This window comes from Chaetodon auriga, chromosome 16, assembly GCF_051107435.1.
Source record: "Chaetodon auriga isolate fChaAug3 chromosome 16, fChaAug3.hap1, whole genome shotgun sequence".
NCBI lineage: Eukaryota > Metazoa > Chordata > Actinopteri > Chaetodontiformes > Chaetodontidae > Chaetodon > Chaetodon auriga.
In genome coordinates, this window is record NC_135089.1 from 2,851,528 (window position 1) to 2,870,599 (window position 19,072).

Below are 19,072 nucleotides of genomic sequence, written 5' to 3' on the forward strand. Positions count from 1 at the left end.
CTGCAGGTCAGCACACAGTGAGGAGGTAAAACAGTCCTGAACCTGCAAGAAGAACCTGAGATCCCAGGTGTGAAGAAAACATTGTGAGGAAATGTCTTCTGCAAACAGACAACTGTTTTTTGCAATTGTTGGTTTCTGGTGTGTACCTGTTCCCAGGAAACCACAGCTCTCTACCACAGCATCACACACTCACGACAGGAAAAGCCTTCATGCATCACAAACCCTCGAATCTGAAAATGGTGAAAAAAAACAAGAAGCAACAGGATTTCTCAGTGGTTTAACTTCTTACGTCACACCGTCATTGCTGTGATAGTGTGATAAAGACATTCAGTCACAGTGAAAAGATCATATTTGAACATGAGCTCCTGAAGAAAGAGACATGGAGTGATGATGTAGCACCACCTGCTGGACAAACAGCCACACAAACAGCTTCAGACGTTTATTTTACAAGTTTGATTCTTCCATCACTATAAAGTCATTAAATTACACAAACAATAGCTTAAAAGACACTTAAATTAGAATATATGCAAGCTAAATGAAATATACTGCACAATTTCAAAGGATTCATAAGTTACTTCTTCACTGCTTTTTCACTTTTTACAACATTTTGTCACAGATGAGAGACTGGACTGAGTTTACAGGATATGATGGTCAGGTTTGACAAAGTGCGACATGCTCGTCTCCTCAGATTCTCAGAGACGATAAACTGCACATGATCAACACTTATATTCTTCATTCTGTGTAATAAATGAAGGCCAAATAAACAGCTGGATTCAAACATGAAGTAACATCAATGAATAGCTGCTGTTTGGGACTCCGAACAGCCAACAGCCACGGACAGATCATGAGACAATGGGACAGACTGGAAGAGGCTCCAAACCTTCATACATGAGAGCAAAACACCCACGAGGTGCAAAATGACCACAAACGACCACAAACGCATCACTTTGTGGTCATTTAACATCTCTTTTTTAGATGTTTCCCATCTGTGGTCATTTGGTATCTCTGTGGTCATTTTGTGTCCCTCTGTGGTCATTTTGTGTCCCTCTGTGGTCATTTGGTGTCCCTCTCTGGTCATTTGGTGTCCCTCTCTGGTCATTTGGTGTCTCTCTCTGGTCATTTGGTGTCCCTCTCTGGTCATTTGGTGTCCCTCTGTGGTCATTTTTTGTCTCTCTGTCTTGTGTCTCTTTGTGATTGACTTTCTTTGAAGAACAGTTCATACAGACGTTTGGTGAAAGGAGCCCTGGACCTGCACCATTCAGAACTCCATCCACGATGCCATCAGGTCGCTACCTCTCACCTCTGGACTCTGGTCGGGGACAGACCCCCTGTGGTAGCAGGTGTTCGGCGGTGGGACTTTCAGCCCCTGAGGTCGGAGCAGTAGTGCGTGCAGTTTGCAGAAGTGATCTAAATTTACAATTTATCACAAGAGTTAGTTCCCAGTTTGTACATTTCTGTGAAACGTTGTGCGATTAAGTTTTGCTTTCATTCCTCTGAACAGCTTCTGTCATGACTTGACAGGACTCATAAAAACACGTCCAGGATCCACTGACGTCTCGTGTTTCAGGCCTACGAGGAAGAGTTGCTGATGACCTTCCTCTTTCGTAGAGCCACCAGATCACAGAAAGGGTTCTTGGTGATGCTCGCCCTGAAAGAGAAGATTAAGAAGCTAAAATTACAAAGTGACATCTTGAAATTTCTTGATTTCAACTGGAGTATGAAACTGTTTTACTGCTGTTTGGTGGGTTTTATTCCATCTTATGTCAATGCATAGTCTTTATTTTATTTTTAAATTAATTTTTATTAATTTCTTATTTGCATCTGATGTGTGTTTGCAGGCAGTTAGCTTAGCTTAGCACAAAGACTGGAGACAGGGGGAAACAGATAGCCTGGCTCTCCTCCTTCAAACGAAAGCTCGCCATTTAACACGTTACATCTCGTTTGTTTAATGTGAACAAAGTCTAAAGTGTAAAAATAACAATTTCCCGTCTTGTGCTATTTCTTGGCTCTGAGCTGTTGCTGGGCAACCAGCCTGGACTTCAGGAGACGACTGATCCCAGTAAAGACACAGTTCGACACATCGGCCCTCGTGGTAAAGAGAAGCTGCAGCTTTAGTTGAAGATGACGGAAGTGAAGGTCTGGAGAAAGTGTGTGGTTCTGGAGGTCAGATGATGTCATCCTGAGCGTCTCTGTTGATCATGTGATCAGCCTGAGCCTCGACAGACATGACTCACTGAAGGCACCTGGCCGTCGATGTGCGCTCAGCCGCGTCAGCAGCTCTCACCTGATGGCATCTATCCAGTTGTCCTGGTCTTCTGCACTGGCTGCGCTGAGCTTATAGGACTGGTGTTTACCCTGCACCACTCTGCCTTTGTTCTCCGTCTTGCAGGCCTTGATCTTTTGTCCTTTGGGGTTGTATAACTCCAGACAATGCTGTTCAAACACACACACACACAGAGACACACATACAGCACTGTTAGTGTTCATACGCTGCTCTGTTTTGTTGAGGAAGCTCAAAACTCCTTCATGACACCAAAAGGAAGTTCGACTCTACCGGTTTGCTCGTGTCCTGTAGCTTTCTGACACACAGGTTCTCCAGAGGAATGATCCCAATTGGGTCTTTATCCTGGAGCAGGAGACGATTTACAGACAGATTTAACCTTTGGACCACCAGAGGGATGTTTGACATTTCCACATTTTGTAGCCTAAAAGTTTTTCTAGCGGCGGAGTGACAGATGCTTACTGTGGTGTATTCAAAGTAGTACAGGCAGCTGTCTGTCAGAATGAACCACCTCCTCTTCCAGGTTTTAACTCGGCCACCTTCAACAAAGGGAAGAACATTTCAGGGAAAACGGGCACGGAGACGCTCTGTTTGCTTGGATTTTTTATATTTTTTCATCATCTAACCCATTTTCAGGAGCCAGCCTTCTCTGTCCGGATTAAAAAACGTCAGTGTGAGGTCGTTCCCATCATCCTCTGGGATTTTGAACGGCTCGCTGCGGATGCTCGCGTACAGTTTCTGGAAGACAGAAGGAAATATTAGTTTCAAAATCAAACGTAAACCATATTTGTTTGATTTAGCTCCGAGCTGATTTAGGCAGACGTGGATCGTGTTGCTCAGAGTAACAGAAATGTCACAATGGGAGGAGGAGCAAAAGTTCAAAAACTAAAAGGACCGACTGTGACGAACATTGATCGTCAGTGAAAGTCCAGATGATCGGAGATAACAAGAGAATAAAAATCCCCCAAACTGAAGATACGGGAAGTTAAATTCAACCAAACTGTGATTTTATGATTCAGATCAGTTGAAGGATTCTCTTCAGTTTTATAAAATAGTTTCTTTACATAGTGACAACAAAGTATTGTTACCACCAGGCTGAAATAATAGTGAAAAATGACATGTATGTAGAAAGTTTAAGAATTTGGTGATACCTTTCTTTCTTGCTAGAGGCTCTGAGGATGGCAATGCTGGCCTGACTGAAATATCTCAACAACTACTGGATGATAGCCATTAAATTTTGTACAAACATCGATGAACTGTTTTAACTTTTAGCACCACCATCGGGCCAAAAATGTGTCCAATACTTTGCTTTGACCAAACACCTGCGAAAACTAGAGACATTCCCATCAGCCTCGGCTCCGTTGTCACTGTGATGCTTATGTTAGCATTTAGCTTGCAGCGCCCCGTACACCCTTCAAATACAGGCATAGTAATTTGTATGAGGAGTAAAATACTGTTTCTGTGAAACATAGAGGGAAGTAAAACTGCTGAGGGATTATATTTAGTTTAGTAACAAACACGAGTTTATCACAAGCAGCAACCTCCACGGCTGAAAAATGAAGCCAAAACTTAAACTGCAGTTCCTCGAAGGAGAAAAGGTCCCCATAGACCCCCACATTAAAATGCAACCATACAGGAGAAATAAACACGTTTACAGGCTGGCACAAAAAACAGTTTTTCTCTCTATAGCTAATTCCCCCTTTCAAGCATAATTAATGGCATGGCAGCTTGAGCCGCTACGTTTCAGCCACCAGGCTTCATTTGGCCGCCTCAGCTCCACCCACGCTCCACCTCTTTGCCAATTCTCTCCGAGATGGCAACGACCGTAGCGGCTGTCACTGAGCTTCACAGTCGCTCTCCAAGAAACCTCTTGGTGACGTCACGGGTGGGACGTCCATGTTTTACACAGGCTATGGTTTATCAGGACATTATGAATAAGACATCAGTGAGACGCAGGCTTCGGTGGCTGACCGTGAGCAGCTCGGTGGGCAGATCCTCTCCGTTGTTGATTCCTCTGTTCATGGACACAAATCGCTGCTGGCTGGGTTTGTCTTTCACGTTGGGGTTGTGGAGACTCGTGTTGAGCATGATGATGGCGAACGACAGGATGTAGCATGTGTCTGTCGCACAAACACACATATATACACACACACATATAGAAAGCAGAGAGCCAGAGTTAGTCTTCCTCAGCTGTGCATCATTATCACTGCTTCAGCTGTATGAATTGGGCCCATTAAAAATAATGAGTTTTTCTGAATGCTGCCTGAGCAAAAACACTTCAGCTGAACAATCTGTTTACTCTGATCAGTGAGGGAGAGATAAGAAGTTACTCAAAAGAAGAAGAGACTCCTATTAACGAGGATAACTTGGGTTTTTTTTAATCTGTGAAATTAATGAAACAGTAATGAAACTTTTTAATTGGACTGTCTGAGAAAGCGAATCAGGCGAGACAAAGCCTCTTCGTGTTCGTACCTGTGGACTGGAAGACCCCGGGGTTACAGTCACAGTAGCGAGTTGCAAACGCCTCCATCATCCTGTCAATCTTCTGAGCTTCTCCCGGGAGACGGAAGCTCCACAGAAACTGCCTGCAAGACAGCAGAGGTGTAAAAAAAACCACACGCACAGTGTCGAGCTGGTAAGGAGGAGGAGGATTTCTACATCATCACAACAACAAGACTAAAGGGAAAAACTGCTGCAACATTTCAGGCTGACTTTCTGCAGAAGTTATTTCGTGACACGCACCTCAGTGCCTGCACCAGATTCAGGTCTGAGAATTCATGCAGGCCCACAAAGGCTTTCAGGACCTGCAGGTGCATGTCCTCCCTGTGCAAACATCAGGAAAATAATGTGAACAAACACCAAATTCAGAGAAGATTTAAGCCTCGAAGTTACATCCACACGTTAAAATCCAGGTCGCTGGCGTGTGTACTGCACCTTTCTCCCAAAAAGTTGCCGATGGCGGTCTTGTTCAGTCCCTCTTCTTTGTAAAGAAACTCTGCCACTGACTGCGCTCGCTGGTCCAGCAGGTCATTTTCAACCAGGTAACAGATGCCCTGAAGCAAGACGGGAGGCGAGGTCAGAAACCAGGAGAATGTAAATCAGCAGCGTCCATGTTTTCACACAGAAACTTGTATTTTCTGCGGTGCAGAGAGGTTGTTAAGAACAAAAGACGGTCCGGTCTGGCACCTTTGGCTTATTTAAATGTTACATGTTCAGTCATTTAATCAGAGGTTTTATTTGTGTTTGTTCATGTTTGCCAAAACTTCTCTTTAAATCCTGCTGTCTTGTGCAGGTTGATGAGCGAGTCAGATCACACATCAGGAAAGTTTACTTCCCCCTCTGAGTCACTGTTTTGATTATTCACCGGTGCAGGAGATGAGAAGGGTTGGATGAACACTGCAAGCTGTTATCTGTAAATCTCACAGGCTGTTCAGAGGCAGATCCTCAAAATATGACCCTTTCTTCTGAGTGCGTCCTCCTGCCGAGTAGTTCTTCAAATCTACTGCGCTTCAAGGCACTCTCAACCCCGAGAAGTCTAATAACTAGCTCGTCCTCGCTCTCCTGCACGTCCTCAGGCCCGAGCGCTGAGCGGTCACAGGCCGAGGGACGAGGACGCAGAGAGGAAGGAGCGAGAAGACGGAGGTCGCTGCGGTGAAGTGGCGCTTCTGCCCCACTTCAGGGAACAGGATGTGGTTTTTCTCGCTATGCAGTCATCCGTGTCTGTGCACAGTTTGCACTTCTGCACATCACACACACCGCTCGAACATCCGCTCTGTGAGTTATCTTCGCTGCCGTCTGCAGACATTCATGTCCAGAGCAGCTGAAGTGAGTGAAAATAGAGTTTCACCGACTGAACCTTTACTTTAACTGTGCTGGACTCAGACTGAGTGTGTGTGTTATACACAGTGTGTGTGATGCTCAGAGCTGTGTGACAGCGCTGTGGACTCTGTGTTCAGACTTATACTTGAACTTAGAAACTGAAATCTCGATCCCTCATTGGATCAGCTGCAAAATTCATCACCACAAAGCTGAAAGCTGTTTTTCTGAGCTCATGAAGAGACACGTGCTTCTCACAGACGTAGTTTGGTAGTTTTAGACAATATGATGCATTACTGTACATTAAACTACCAAACATTATTTCAAGTAGGTACAATGACCTCGACCTTAAGTACAGAACTTGAGTAAATGTACCTAGTTACATTCCTCCACTGGTGATATCTGTGACCACTGTTTGCAGCTGTCACTCTAAATTCTGATAAACTGTCAAATGACAGGAACGTCCTGCCCACCAGAGCTTTAAGACACCCCACTATCACCACACTATCTCCCCTGCCTTTCCTCTTTATATACACAACTATTGTGTACTTATACTTTACCTATATACTATACCTTTTTGGGGTCCATGTTGAATTTCTTTTTCCCACGCAAAAATCTCCTGTTCCTCACAATATTTTTACTGCCAAGACAAGTAAAAGACAATTTTCATTATAAACAAATATATATAGGCTTGTTTTCAAATTAATTTCAAGTTAATGTTTTTAAAATAGCAAATTAAATGACAAATACAGACGTTCAAATCAGGACAGAGCTCATCTCATTGTTTGTATCATAAACCTTTGCTTATATATCGTATTTAGTTTATATTCTGTATACTGCATGTATAAACTGTGTATTTTGTCTTATGTGAATTCTTCATTCTTTTTTTACATTTGTTTGGACTAATATCATATTTTTAAATGTGTCTTCTGGGTCTAGTTCACACAACATTAACTTGTTGGGTCTTGAATTTTGGATATATTCAGTTATTACTGAATCACTGAAGCTCAAAATGACACCATCTGATTGTGAAGAGCTTCAGCCGGCCAACAGTTAAAATCCAAATTATTCAGTCACCACGCCATGAAATGAAGAAAAAAAAAAACATTTCTTCACATTTAAGAGGTTTGAACCAGAAAAGATCATTTTGATGTGAAAAAGATGACTTCATGAGATAAATATCTGCAGTCAAAATGCTCATCAAATCATTTTCTGTCATTCAACAGATTATGAAGATAAACTCCTCCGAACATTTTCCCCATGTTTCGTGCGGGTGTGTTTTATCTTGTGGTAGCTGTTGGGGGTTTTGGGATGGGGGCGGTGTTACTGAGAAACTGCTCTTATCATGCCGGTAAAGCAGTTACAGCAAAACAAACAGTGACACCACTTACAGACTATCATCACCTTATCAAAGCAGCGGCAAAAGCAGCATCAGACAGACACACGAACACTTTCCCAACATGTCAAAGGAGAATTTCCTCTCAGATTTCGGTTTCAGTGCTTCAAAGTTGCAGCACATACCAGCATGACCAGACTCTCCTGAACATGAATCTAGGTGTGCTGTGTCAGTCAGTCCAACCAGGGGTACTTCAGGGGGGAACCCCAAGAAACCTCTGGATTTATGGATAAACAGCTGAAATAGTTTGCTGAAGTGATTGATTAACAGTTGAAATGTTTTGCTAAAGTGACGTTTAAGGTATAGAAATAGCTAAAAATAATGGGAGAATGGTTGACATCAGGTTGGAATATGGCTATCTTAAGGTAATGGATAAATGGCTGAGATAAATGGCTTCCCAGAAGGGGTACTTGACCTCGTCTGATGGGGCTCTAGAGGTATAAAAAAGGCCGGGAACCACTGCATGAGAAGCATTTCCATGAAAAGAAGGTTTAAAAACCTCCGAGTGGAAGGTTTAACAGGTTCAAAGACGCGTTCGACAGCAGACAGCTTATAGTAGAAACTGTCTTGACATCTGACTCAGGCAAATTAAAATCACAACAAATCTGCCTGCTTGACTTTGTCAGACTGAGAAATGTGTGCGGTGTGGACGTCTAAAGCAGCATCAAGGTGTCGCTGAAATAATGGGAAGAGGCCGCGCTGACTCATAGAAGAGCTGCTCTGAAAATGTGCTCGTACTCACTTCTGCTCCTTCATTTCAGGGCTGTGGATGTCTGGCATGACATGATTGATCTCCAGCCTCAGCTTCTGAGAGACGGAGTGGAGAAAGAGAGCAGTGATGTTAACTCGGGACCAAGGTTGATTATTACATCACAGATACCCGTAGACCCAGTGGTACATGACTCAGGGCCGATGTGTCCCTCACAGTTATGAAATAACCTTCAAATCCGTCATATCTCATTTAAAAGTCGGTGAATGAAATGCCTTTGTGTGCTGTGGAAAAGCTGGAGGCTGCCAGCAGTGGGTGCACGGAGGAAAATAATGAGGGATTTTAATGTAAGACCTTGGACGGATATATTCACCATCGTACCTGAATATCATCCAGCAGCTCGAACTTGTGAGTCTTGATGGTTTCACCCTGCCTCCGCTCTCCTGGGGGGAGTTTCGGGAGAGCTGCGGGGCGACAACAAGCCTCAGTTCAGGATGGTGGCATACACTTGATGAAGCAGACATGCAGCACTGTGGACGGTCTTGACATCCTGCCTCCCGCCTACACTCACTGTCACAGACCAGCATGCACCACAACTTCATCCTTCACTAGTTAGAGAAGTGGACTATGAATGAAAGGAGGACGAGGGCTGAAAATAGCAGCTTCTCTTCCTCTTTTCATTGAATGGGGTTGATTTTGAGTGTGCCACACAAGGACAATTCATGTTAATTTGGGGACGGGATTGTCCAGGATGACAATTTGCAGCAGAATAACCACAAGTGAAGATTCAGTGTAAACAAACGCTCGTGTGTCGCAGGTCTCAAAAGTCAAACAACAGAACTGTCACATACGTGTTACATGTAGTTTTACAACAGAAAACATTTCCATCAGAACAGCAAAACATACTTTAGGAAACACGCCTGATGGGTTGTAATCCACAAAATCTAAATCAGCAGCGTTTTGAGTCCTACAGCCTGAAGTACACAAATGATTTGACTAAGAATACCCTCAATCATCCCTCAACAACACTGGGTCTTGTTTTTGAGCAGCAGTTTTCTATAATAGTTTAGCGATAAAAAGAAACGGTGGTGTACCTTTCCCCCAGAGGAAGCTGTCTTTTCTGCGTATGGCCATGTTGTAGATGGTGCAGAGCGTTTGACGGCTGCACAGGAAACAAACAGAGTGTCAACTGAGTGAGAAAAGGGCCGGCGCTGCCATTCTGACACACTGAAGACACTGCAGCTCACTCAATAGTCTCTTACAACATTTCTGATGACGTGCATGGAAAAACAGTGAGTGTGTGAGTGTGTGTGTGGAGATTTCTTTAAGAAACAGAAATGTCATTCATACCCTTCAACGACGCAACGCCGCTACGACTATTACTACACACCTGTTATTACAAATACGAGTTCTGCAAAAACAACCACTAATACTGTACTACTATTACTACAAACATCAATGAGTGAATTACAAAAGAACAGGAGTAAAAATATAACACGTGTACTTATTTTTCTGCCTATCAAGCAACAGGACATATAACAACATTCACCATTTTCTCAATACTCTATAATCACTTTGTGCTGTTTTACTGCGCTGGAGTAGTAATGTGTTTACTCCAGTCATGACACAGTACCACTGTACTGGTAAAATGTACTTTATACTGTTTGGAAGGGACCAAATATTTCTAAAAATGTATAAAAAAAACTCTTTAAGAAGTGGTGTCGAGTGTCTGTTGTTCTTCAGAAAGGAACCAGAAGCTGAACTGAACGGGGCTCTTTCATTTCTAACGGTGAGGCCCCACCTAGTGGGCCTTCACACTTCATAACGCTGTTGGTTTGAGGTGAAATCATGATCATTATATATCAGGAATATATCTGTTCCTTTATTTAAAAAACGCTCAGTTACTTCCTGAAACCTCTGGGCCCTGTCATTTTTAATGCTTACATGGGAAGTGGTGTGTTTGTTCAGACGACGTTCAGCAGCAGATTTACTGATAGAGCGAGTGTTTGTGGCAGCAGGACGGTGTGTGTGTGTGTGTGTGTGTGTGTGTGTGTGTGTGTGAGTGAGTGAAAATAAACTACGGTGTGTGTGTTCATGGTGATGAAGAAACATGTCAGCCGGTGCAACACTGTGACTCACTGTGGTTTTTTTTAGTAGTTTTCGGACAACAGTGGAGCCCCCAGGCCACAGAGGAACAACAGTCTGAGGATACAAACGCAGCACCGCGAGCTGAGAGGAGGTGCAGGCCGACGACTGCTGCTGATCTGCAAATGATAAGCCAGCACCGATCACTGAGAGGCCGGCGATGGGAGGTGAAAAGTCGACTGTTCGTTCGACCAGCTACTGGCTGAGGCTGGGGACTGGGCTGGCTACTGGTCTGACTGGTCAGATTGGGGACAAATGCATCACATTACAGCCACTGTGGATAAATAGGATTTATCTGGACGCTTTCAGATATTCTATCATCATTAATATTATTATTCAGTCTTTTTTTTTTTTTTACTATTTTTTGACAGTTTATGCTACATTAGAATGTGCAGTAAGTGCAGTAAGTCAAACATTATTTTAAACTTCATGAGTCAAGATCGGCGTGCATTAAAAGCAGGATGTGAAAACGCTGTGCGAAGGGTCACCAGCTGTGTCACGCTGAGACTGTGTCGCGTTGACACAAAGGTCGCTCTGTGTGTTTCTTCACTTCCCTGTGAAGAAAAGCTTGATTTAAGAATGAAATGTCCGGTTTTGAGGGAAACTTTTCAAATTTGCAGCTTTATGTATTATAATTAATTGCACTGCAGTGAGTAATGACTGTTCATTTATGAAAGTGTCGTGAAATGCTACATGTATCGCACCCTGAAATGAATAATTAACACCTCCGTGTAGCATAAGTTTAACCGTGTGAAGGTGTGAAAACAGGAACGTTTATCTTGTTCACAAATGAGAGACCGAGCTACAAAGTCTATATACGTGTGTTAAATATTTATTCAGATCCTACAGAATAATACTGTGCGGGGAAAAGTCAAATCGTGCATCATGTCATCTCAAAGTCGACTGTGACAAAATGTGATGCTCCAGTTTCTGAAAAGCTTCTGCAGACTTGAACGAGTAAGCCCGGCCGTGTGTTCGCAGCTGATTGTCCTGAGTTGACCCTTTTTAAATTAGGCCCATTTCTCCTTCTGTCAATCAGCGGAAGCATCTGTTATAAAACAAGGTAATCTACCAGGGGTGGCCTGCTCTGTCTGCGATGCTTTGATCCTCCTGTAATTGCTTCTATCACTGTGTTCCTCTGTTCATAATGAGGAATGTATTGTTCCCAAAAGTTTCATATTAAGGAGGATAGTTTGTAATAAGAGAGGCTTACTAGAACACGAAGGGAAATGAACGGATTACTGAAGGGGTCTATTCGGCACAGGCCCAGCGGCCTCCTGACTGCTGGGACTTCAGGGCCTGCGAGACACAGATCACCTGCAAGAGAGACGCAAATCAACCGCTAAGAAGCAAAAAATGACCAGAAAGATTTGCTAAACGATCACAAAGAGACTCAAAATGACCAAAGAGACAACAACAGACTGCAAAGAGACATAAATCCACTGCCAAGAGACATGACACAAACGCACAAACAATGCAGGAAATCGAGAAGATGGTCTTCTCGATTATTGTTATGCAGGCGTTTGTCACATCAAAGAGGAAAACTGTGCATCAGAAAAGGCTGAAAGCAACAAAAGAGAAGACTGCCGAGAGAAACAGGACTCTGCCGACTCGTCTATTCATCTGATGTCTTCCACTCTGTTCTCATTGTTATACTGTGAGTGAAGCTCAGCGCGTGCTGTGTGTGCATAGTGAGTGTGTGGTTGAGTGTGAGGCAGAGGTGATGCTGAATGTGAGGACAGCAGAGGAAACGTGAGCAGCGAGATGTCAACGTGGTGCTAAATGTAGTAAATGAAGTGTGTCAGCTGATGAATGCTGCAGCTTCTCAAGACCGAGAAGAGCGCCGTCTGTGGTGCAAACTGCAGATCTGAGGTCTGGGCACATGTAGGTACAGTAGACGACTGCGTTTGGCGGAAATGCGGCTCTAAATTGATTATGCCACTCTCCTCTCTAGGCGTTTCACATCAGTCAAAGCGAGCGTAATTGCTTCAAAAGTGGGCTTCAACAGCAGCTGTGTTGGCAGTCCCTCACATCAGCAGCAAATCACCATAAATAAACATTAACCGTGGGCCCGCTGCACTTATCGCAGGTGCACAAAGTGAGATGGAGGAGAGGGAAAACTGGCCTTTGTACGGTTATTATTGAGATGCCATCTATCCCAATTTGTGGCATTTAGAATCTCTCCACCTGCACAAACAAGTGTTTTGATTCCTCGTCAGGCTCCGACAGTAGGACCCTGCCTTCACCCCTTCCCCACATGCCTTCGCCTGACACGTGTCCTCAGATGAAACTTTGGTTCGTAACACTCCTCTTCAGTCTCTCGTCCAAGGTCCTGATGGTTCATTCAGTTGTCATAGTAACCTGATACACACAATGCTAATGCTACCTTGTCAGATTAGAGACCTTCAGAAAAGAAATGCAGATCCATTAACAGCAGGGGACTGCAGAGAGCAGGCAGCGCGGCGGTGACGGGTTCATGTTTGGATACATGTTGCCGTGCATACATCGTGTACTATTACCTGATTCACTTTGCAGTGTTGGAAAGTACAAAGAAATATATGACAGAAGGGTTTCCACCGACCCTCAGTATCTTTCTGGTGCTCTCTGCACCAGCAAGACAGAACTTTGCTTTAGGATCAGTGGGAGTGCAGTGAGAGGTCATAGCAGGTGAACACAGGTGAGTGTGCTGTGGTGACTCGAGTTTGTGTGCTGATTGGTTGAGGTGATGCCTGGTTACCTGCTGGTGGGAATACCAGCAACAACACCGGGTCATTCCCAGGGGAGCGCTCGCGTCTGCTCCGGGGTGACCGGTTTGATCAGTGCCACGGGAAGCACTGGGGGAGCACGCTCACAGTGACGATGTTAGCGTGCAGATGTTTAGCAGGTAGGTTCACCATGTTCGTCATCTTAGCTTAACATTTGCTCATTAATAAACACAAAGGACAGCTGACATGCGCTGCTTGCAGAGCTGAAAATGTTATTTTCTCCTCTAAATTTATTCACATACTGACCGCAGCTTCCTCTGTGCTTTCCTGTCTCCATAGTTAACAAACTGGCAAAAAGCAAAAACACTGTCAACAACAACAAAATGTGAATTTGTGTGGCCCTGCAGAACAGCCCCTCCTCCTCCTCTTAGAAATGAAACGGTGGTAAATGTGATCATTCAGTGCTCAAGGTCGTTTGTAAAAAATGCCGGCAAAACAATGAGAGACAGTTATGACAGCGACAGTTATGAACACATGAACGCCTTTTCTCCATCGAGCCCGGAGGAGATTTGTTGGCTGAAGGTTTCACAGCTCTTAGAAACAGCCTTGCCACATCTATTCTCTGACGTTCATAGTCTCTTGCAATCGCTTTTCAGCCTCTGCTCTGCTAGAGGTTATAAAACACTCTTTTCCAGAAGGGACTGTTGACAGAGAAGAGCTTGTGTGTTCTAAATGTTTGTTCTATCACAGCATTGGTGCAGCGTTCAGCGGCTGCAGAGGTACAAACTATGTCAAGATCAGATCAGATGAGCTTGCTGAACGTTCGTCCTTCTATGAAATCATCGTACAGTCGGTGGCAGAGTGTCCGTCAGAGCGTCTAAAACGTGAATGAGCATCCCCTCAGCTACACCACAACACGTTTCCATCTGGTTTTTGATTTTCTCGAACCAGTGAGGAGGGTGTTTTCATTCAGCTGAGGTATGGATCACCACTCCGCCCGTGAGCAGACATTTGAAGTTACGTTGTGAGGTAAGAGCACCGCTGGTTGCACAAGTAAAAGCCCCTTTCATTTTCCCCATAGACAATGTTATGTGACGCACAGCTGGAGCTTGAACAATGTGACAATGTCAACAATGCGATTACACGTTAGCATGTTAGCATATTTTTTTCAGCCACCTGTTGACAGAAAACTGCAGTATTTTTTTTTTTACACGTCCAATTTTCATGTTCCTCTGCACATTACTTTGCCTTTGAGTGCAGAACTGAAATTAATCTGCGGAGCTTCGGTAATGAAACAGCGTGTGCTGCGCGGAGTCCTTAATGACTGTCAACTGTCGCTTAATGAAAGACTGGAGGGCAGCCGGCGAAGTTCAGCAGGTTCACGCACACACTCACTCCCTGTTCCCATCTCACTGCCTCACGCACACGCACACACACACACACACACACACACACACACACACACACACACACACTCACATCAAAAGCAATAACACTGTTAGACATCATTAGATTCATGTATTCGTTTTCTGTTTGCCACTGAAATGTCAGGTGCTTTTGCTCCTCAGATAAGAGAGAAAATAAGGACTCCAGTGTCTTGATCCACCATCAAAGCGCTGCAGCTCACGCTCTGAGTGAAACCTTATTGATTGTGTGAGTACAAACAGTACCTGCTCATCGGCAGGTATACAGTACACAGTATACATCAGATTGTATTAAATAGGTGCCCCTAAATCCTACACACTCGACCTTTACGAGTCATTATCAAGGAAGTTTAATCATGTTTGGCCTCATTTTTCAAACATGTATAAAGGGAGAAACATAATGAAGTAAGGCCAAATATTCCTGTCATTGTCTTACCCCATTTATGTTGTATTCATGTAGTATTTCAGCTGTTGGTCAACTCCTTCCACCAGTACCTAATATCTGCACCATATTTTGGACATAAATTGCAATTTGTAGTATTGCTACTTGTACTTAAGTAAAGGATCTGAGCACTTCTACCACTGGTGAGTCTCAAAATTACAAGAAGTAGATTCAGTATAGATTTCTGGGTGTGAGCACCTGGCGGCCATCAGAAGAACTGAAGCTCAGCGTTAGCGTCGTCACTCAGCCTTGGTGGTTTCAGCTTGTATGTGATTGTGTTTTTGCTTAATATGCATTTACTTTGACATGTTGGATGTGATGTAAACACAATAAGCCAATGAGAGGTCACTTTTCACGGTGCTCGGTTTGCTTAATTTTAGGTCAGAGGAGGCCAATTTTCCACCTTTGCATCGCTAATCGAGTCATGACAACCAGCAGCACCACAGCAGTATAAAAGGAAGAATGCGTCACTTCTGAATAAGACTGACAGCTGAAGTCAACAAGACAACGATGTGATCCCCTCACGAGAGAGAGAGCGCACATAATCACCTCTGCATCAAAGGAAGAGCTCGTTTTGGCCACAGTTCGACATAATTAATGCACAGACCCGCCTGCAAACACCCAGACTGAAAAACAGGGCTGGGGTCAGCTGGGAGCTTCTTGCTGCTTCACTGTTGGCAGCATATCTGAGCAGAGCACGTAAGAAAACGTTGTGTAGCTCGTTTATCAGATTTACAGAGAAACAGGTTTTACTCTGCGAGGGGGAACATGCTGCTTCAAAACATGCTGCACGAGCCTCTCAGCTCTTTACTTTTTTATGTATTTACACATGGAAATATTGATTAATTGGAATCTATGAAGATGTGATCAGAAGGGACTGGAAACTGTAAACATATAAAACATTTAACGCATGAATATCTGCCTCCATACACGCACACACAGACATACATGCCAAGATTCAAGTAATAACCCACAGAACTGCTGCTATCTACCCGATCTTGCTTTTCTCTGTTGAACTCCAGTCGTGTTTTGGACAGTTTGAACCCGTGTGAGCTGCCAAAAGAGTGAAAAGGTGTGTTTGAAATTAACTGCAACTAAGAAGTGGCTCTGTGAAAGTGACAGCCTGAAAGGAGAGCACTTATCTAATCGAAGCAGCAGCTGGTTCCCATCAAAGCGGATGAAAGGAGCGCGGCAAGTGTTTCACTTTTTCATTTAGAGGAGCGAGCGATAAGCACTCAGCATGAGCAGCCGCCACACCTGAATACACAAACACACAAGACGCAGCTTTGAGTTTGTTTCCACACGTTGGAGTAAATGAGGAGCTGTGACTGACATCAGAAATAAGAACGACTGTGTGCATATGAGTGCTGTGGATCAGCGCCCCCGGTGGTGTGGAGGGAGGGGGCTTCTGAAGCTGTACGCTCCACACGCTTGGAAGAGGAAGGTCAGGACGTATTCAGCCGGCTGCGATCTGCAAACTCTCCACTAGAGGCCACTAAATCCTGCACACTGGTCTACAGCCGTGCTAGCAGCTCTGTGTTGCTAACAGGGACAATGCTAACATGCTTTGACTTTGCATGGTGTTCAAAGTGCTTCTCTCTTTGCGTATTCATAGATCGGCTAAATGAAGGCAAAGGTTTTGAGTTCCATGTAAGCAATTTTAAGGCGCGAAGAGATTTTTTCTTCATGGAACAAAATATCAAAATGTCATTTTGATGAGCAGAGATGAGTTTTTTAGGGGTTTAATCGATGGCAGGAGAGGAGGGAGAGGGAGAGGAGCAGCTATCACTCTGTTTTATCACGGAGGCTGATTGCTTGATCGATTAGTTTCCCTGTACGCGTTTTTAGTTGCAGTTTGAAGGTGGAACCATCTGTTTTCATAATGTTGATTTTCTGAGCGTCTAACCCCCAGTGAGATGCTTTAAATTGACCAGTTTGACCCGATGACACATCAGTCTGAGGTCTGGCTGGTTTCAGAACAACAGTGAGCAAACCCATCCTGTCAAAGATGGACTCACCCATCTGTGATTTGAGCACTTTGTAAGCTGCTGGATGACTCCACAAGATATTTACTGTGTGACTCCAAACATTAGTTACTCATGATTGTATAGAACTTCTATCTTTACCAGGATCTCACCTGGAACAGGAAACGTCATAATTCTAAGAGTTCTTTTAGAATTTCGTCGCTGAAAACAACCCTTTGCTCTGGTAATCTTTATGAATGCAACCCCTGGCCTGCAGTGACCTCCTGTGCCCTTTTGAGTGTTTCTGAGGTGTGTGATTGTCTGAGTGGAGGCAGGTGTGCAGAGCCTCTCCAGCTGCATCCTATCCAGTAATCAAGCTGTGCACTTCACCCGGTCAGGTTGTAGCCTGTTCAAACTAATGTACTGATGTGAAATCAGCCTTTCACTGTTGTAGCTGCTCGAGGTGGAGCTCGTTTTAGTCTGCCTTATGTATAGTTTATTTCAGTGGTTTCCAGCCTCCAAAGGGTCAGAAGAGAAATCTGAGGTCATGAGATGATTAATGGAGGACGAAAGAAGAGAAAACAAAGTTCTGCTACATACATTTACATTAATTTTGAATCTGTGCTTTGTTTGTGTAACACTGGATGAGTCGGTCTGAGAAGTTCGGAGGAGAAATGTCTCTTTGGTGAAACTCAGAAACTGATAAACGCAGTCAGACACAGAATATGTGACGCTGCTGATTTCGTCAATCAATTAAAGTGACGGCTTTGACAAAGGAGACTTTTATGTTAATGTTCCTGATGGCTTCATTCAGACATGAGTTAAAAGAAGAGAGTTTTCTTTCACAGACTGAATCACGGATGTGTTTTCTAATTCGTTTTGCCGTTGATCTCTTCATTAATGACAGTCGTGAGCAGGAGGGACACTTGCTTCCTCTTCTCATAGTGAATCCAAAAATACATTTTCACATTATTTTCTTCATTAAACATTATTAGAGAGTCCGGCTGTTTTTGCCATACAGATAGATACTTAATTGATCCCTATGCAAGGAAACTTGCATGTCATAGCAGCAGCACACAATTGAACCACATGGTACTAAAATCCATGCAAAGACAAATGTAAAACTACGAACAAGAACAACATAAAACTGTAGTCTTTTAAGCACAGGACGTCATGAAGCAGTGAGCGACAGGATGTTAAACTGGGATTCATATCATTCCTCGTTACTCACATGCCTCAGGCTGTGTGAAGCTTTTTGCTGAATACTGATTCACTCGTTTGCTCTGTTGGTATAAATGAATTCTAAAAACGACTTAATTACTGTTCTGATCTGATTATTAGTTTGGTTGTACAAGAGTTTTTAACCTCCTTTGTCCCAGCTGCACCGTGGAGGGAAAATACTTTTTATGGACTGATCTGATCTGAGAGGAATCTCCTCAACAACGTTTTCATTAAACTAACTTGTATGAAGATGGAGGTGATACATTTAGGAGGTGGTGCTGTACGAGATGCACAGTTTATCTCTTCCTCTGTTTGCGTCGACTTGTGCTGCTGCAGCTTTAAACATTATTCACGACAGATTCAACCGCATGACACTGTTATTGTGACTTTTCCACAGAGAAACTCAGATGTTTTTTCCTCCAGTGGTTTCTGTCTGTCTGAAAGAGGCTTTAGACATCTGACATCTGTCCTTTAGTCTAAAATGTTAATCTGAAAATAACCAATGACTGTAGCTGTAGATAAATATAATGGAGTGCCTTAAAATAACCTTAAACACAGAACACATTTCTGTTTGCTTGTTTGCATAAAAGACTAAACTAGCTGATGGACTGCGAAGGCCTTGGAGCCCAGTAGACAGCTAAAAGGGAGAAAGCAGAGATTTCATTCAGAAGATTCTCCTTGTTTCAGCTTGGCACTCGCCCACGTCTCATCATTCACGTCTGACTCATCAAGGTTTATGCAGAACTGTAATGGCTAAATGGATAAAGGTCAAAGAGCTTCTTCCACGCTGAGAAATGATGCATTATATGTTGTGGGATCGTTCATGGGTATATGATGAGTCCTCAACCGCCTGGCATTAAGATTTCATAATCTCTCATGTGCACTCAGCGTACCCGTCTCTTTTCTGAGGATGTTTAATTAGACAAATGTTGCAGAGTAAACAAAGAATCTGACATGAAAAGGCCTTCA

General features: G+C 43.7%; 1 protein-coding gene across 1 annotated transcript; it reads right to left on the reverse strand.

Moving 5' to 3' along the window:
• Positions 1-432: 432 nt before the first annotated feature.
• On the reverse strand, positions 433-9,375 carry LOC143334663 (cytohesin-2-like). Its single transcript, XM_076753554.1, has 13 exons — positions 9,297-9,375; positions 8,584-8,666; positions 8,236-8,300; positions 6,671-6,737; positions 5,216-5,334; positions 5,024-5,104; positions 4,754-4,866; positions 4,253-4,401; positions 2,908-3,019; positions 2,744-2,820; positions 2,555-2,626; positions 2,285-2,433; positions 433-1,648 (listed from the first exon to the last, which is right to left on the reverse strand). Exons 1-13 carry the CDS (start codon positions 9,334-9,336, stop codon positions 1,570-1,572), a joined length of 1,206 nt encoding a protein of 401 aa, XP_076609669.1. The 5' UTR covers positions 9,337-9,375; the 3' UTR covers positions 433-1,569.
• Between the last annotated feature and the right edge of the window lie 9,697 nt (positions 9,376-19,072).

What these genes read in the sequence shown, in the direction of transcription:
- LOC143334663 (XM_076753554.1), bottom strand. Translation starts at nt 9,336, where the DNA reads ATGGCCATACGCAGAAAAGACAGCTTCCTCTGGGGGAAAG. An exon ending in AATCTGGTGCAGGCACTGAG is followed by an intron (nt 4,867 to 5,023) that starts GTGCGTGTCACG and finishes GCTGTCTTGCAG; the next exon opens with GCAGTTTCTGTGGAGCTTCC. An exon ending in TGCCCACCGAGCTGCTCACG is followed by an intron (nt 3,020 to 4,252) that starts GTCAGCCACCGA and finishes TCTGTCTTCCAG; the next exon opens with AAACTGTACGCGAGCATCCG.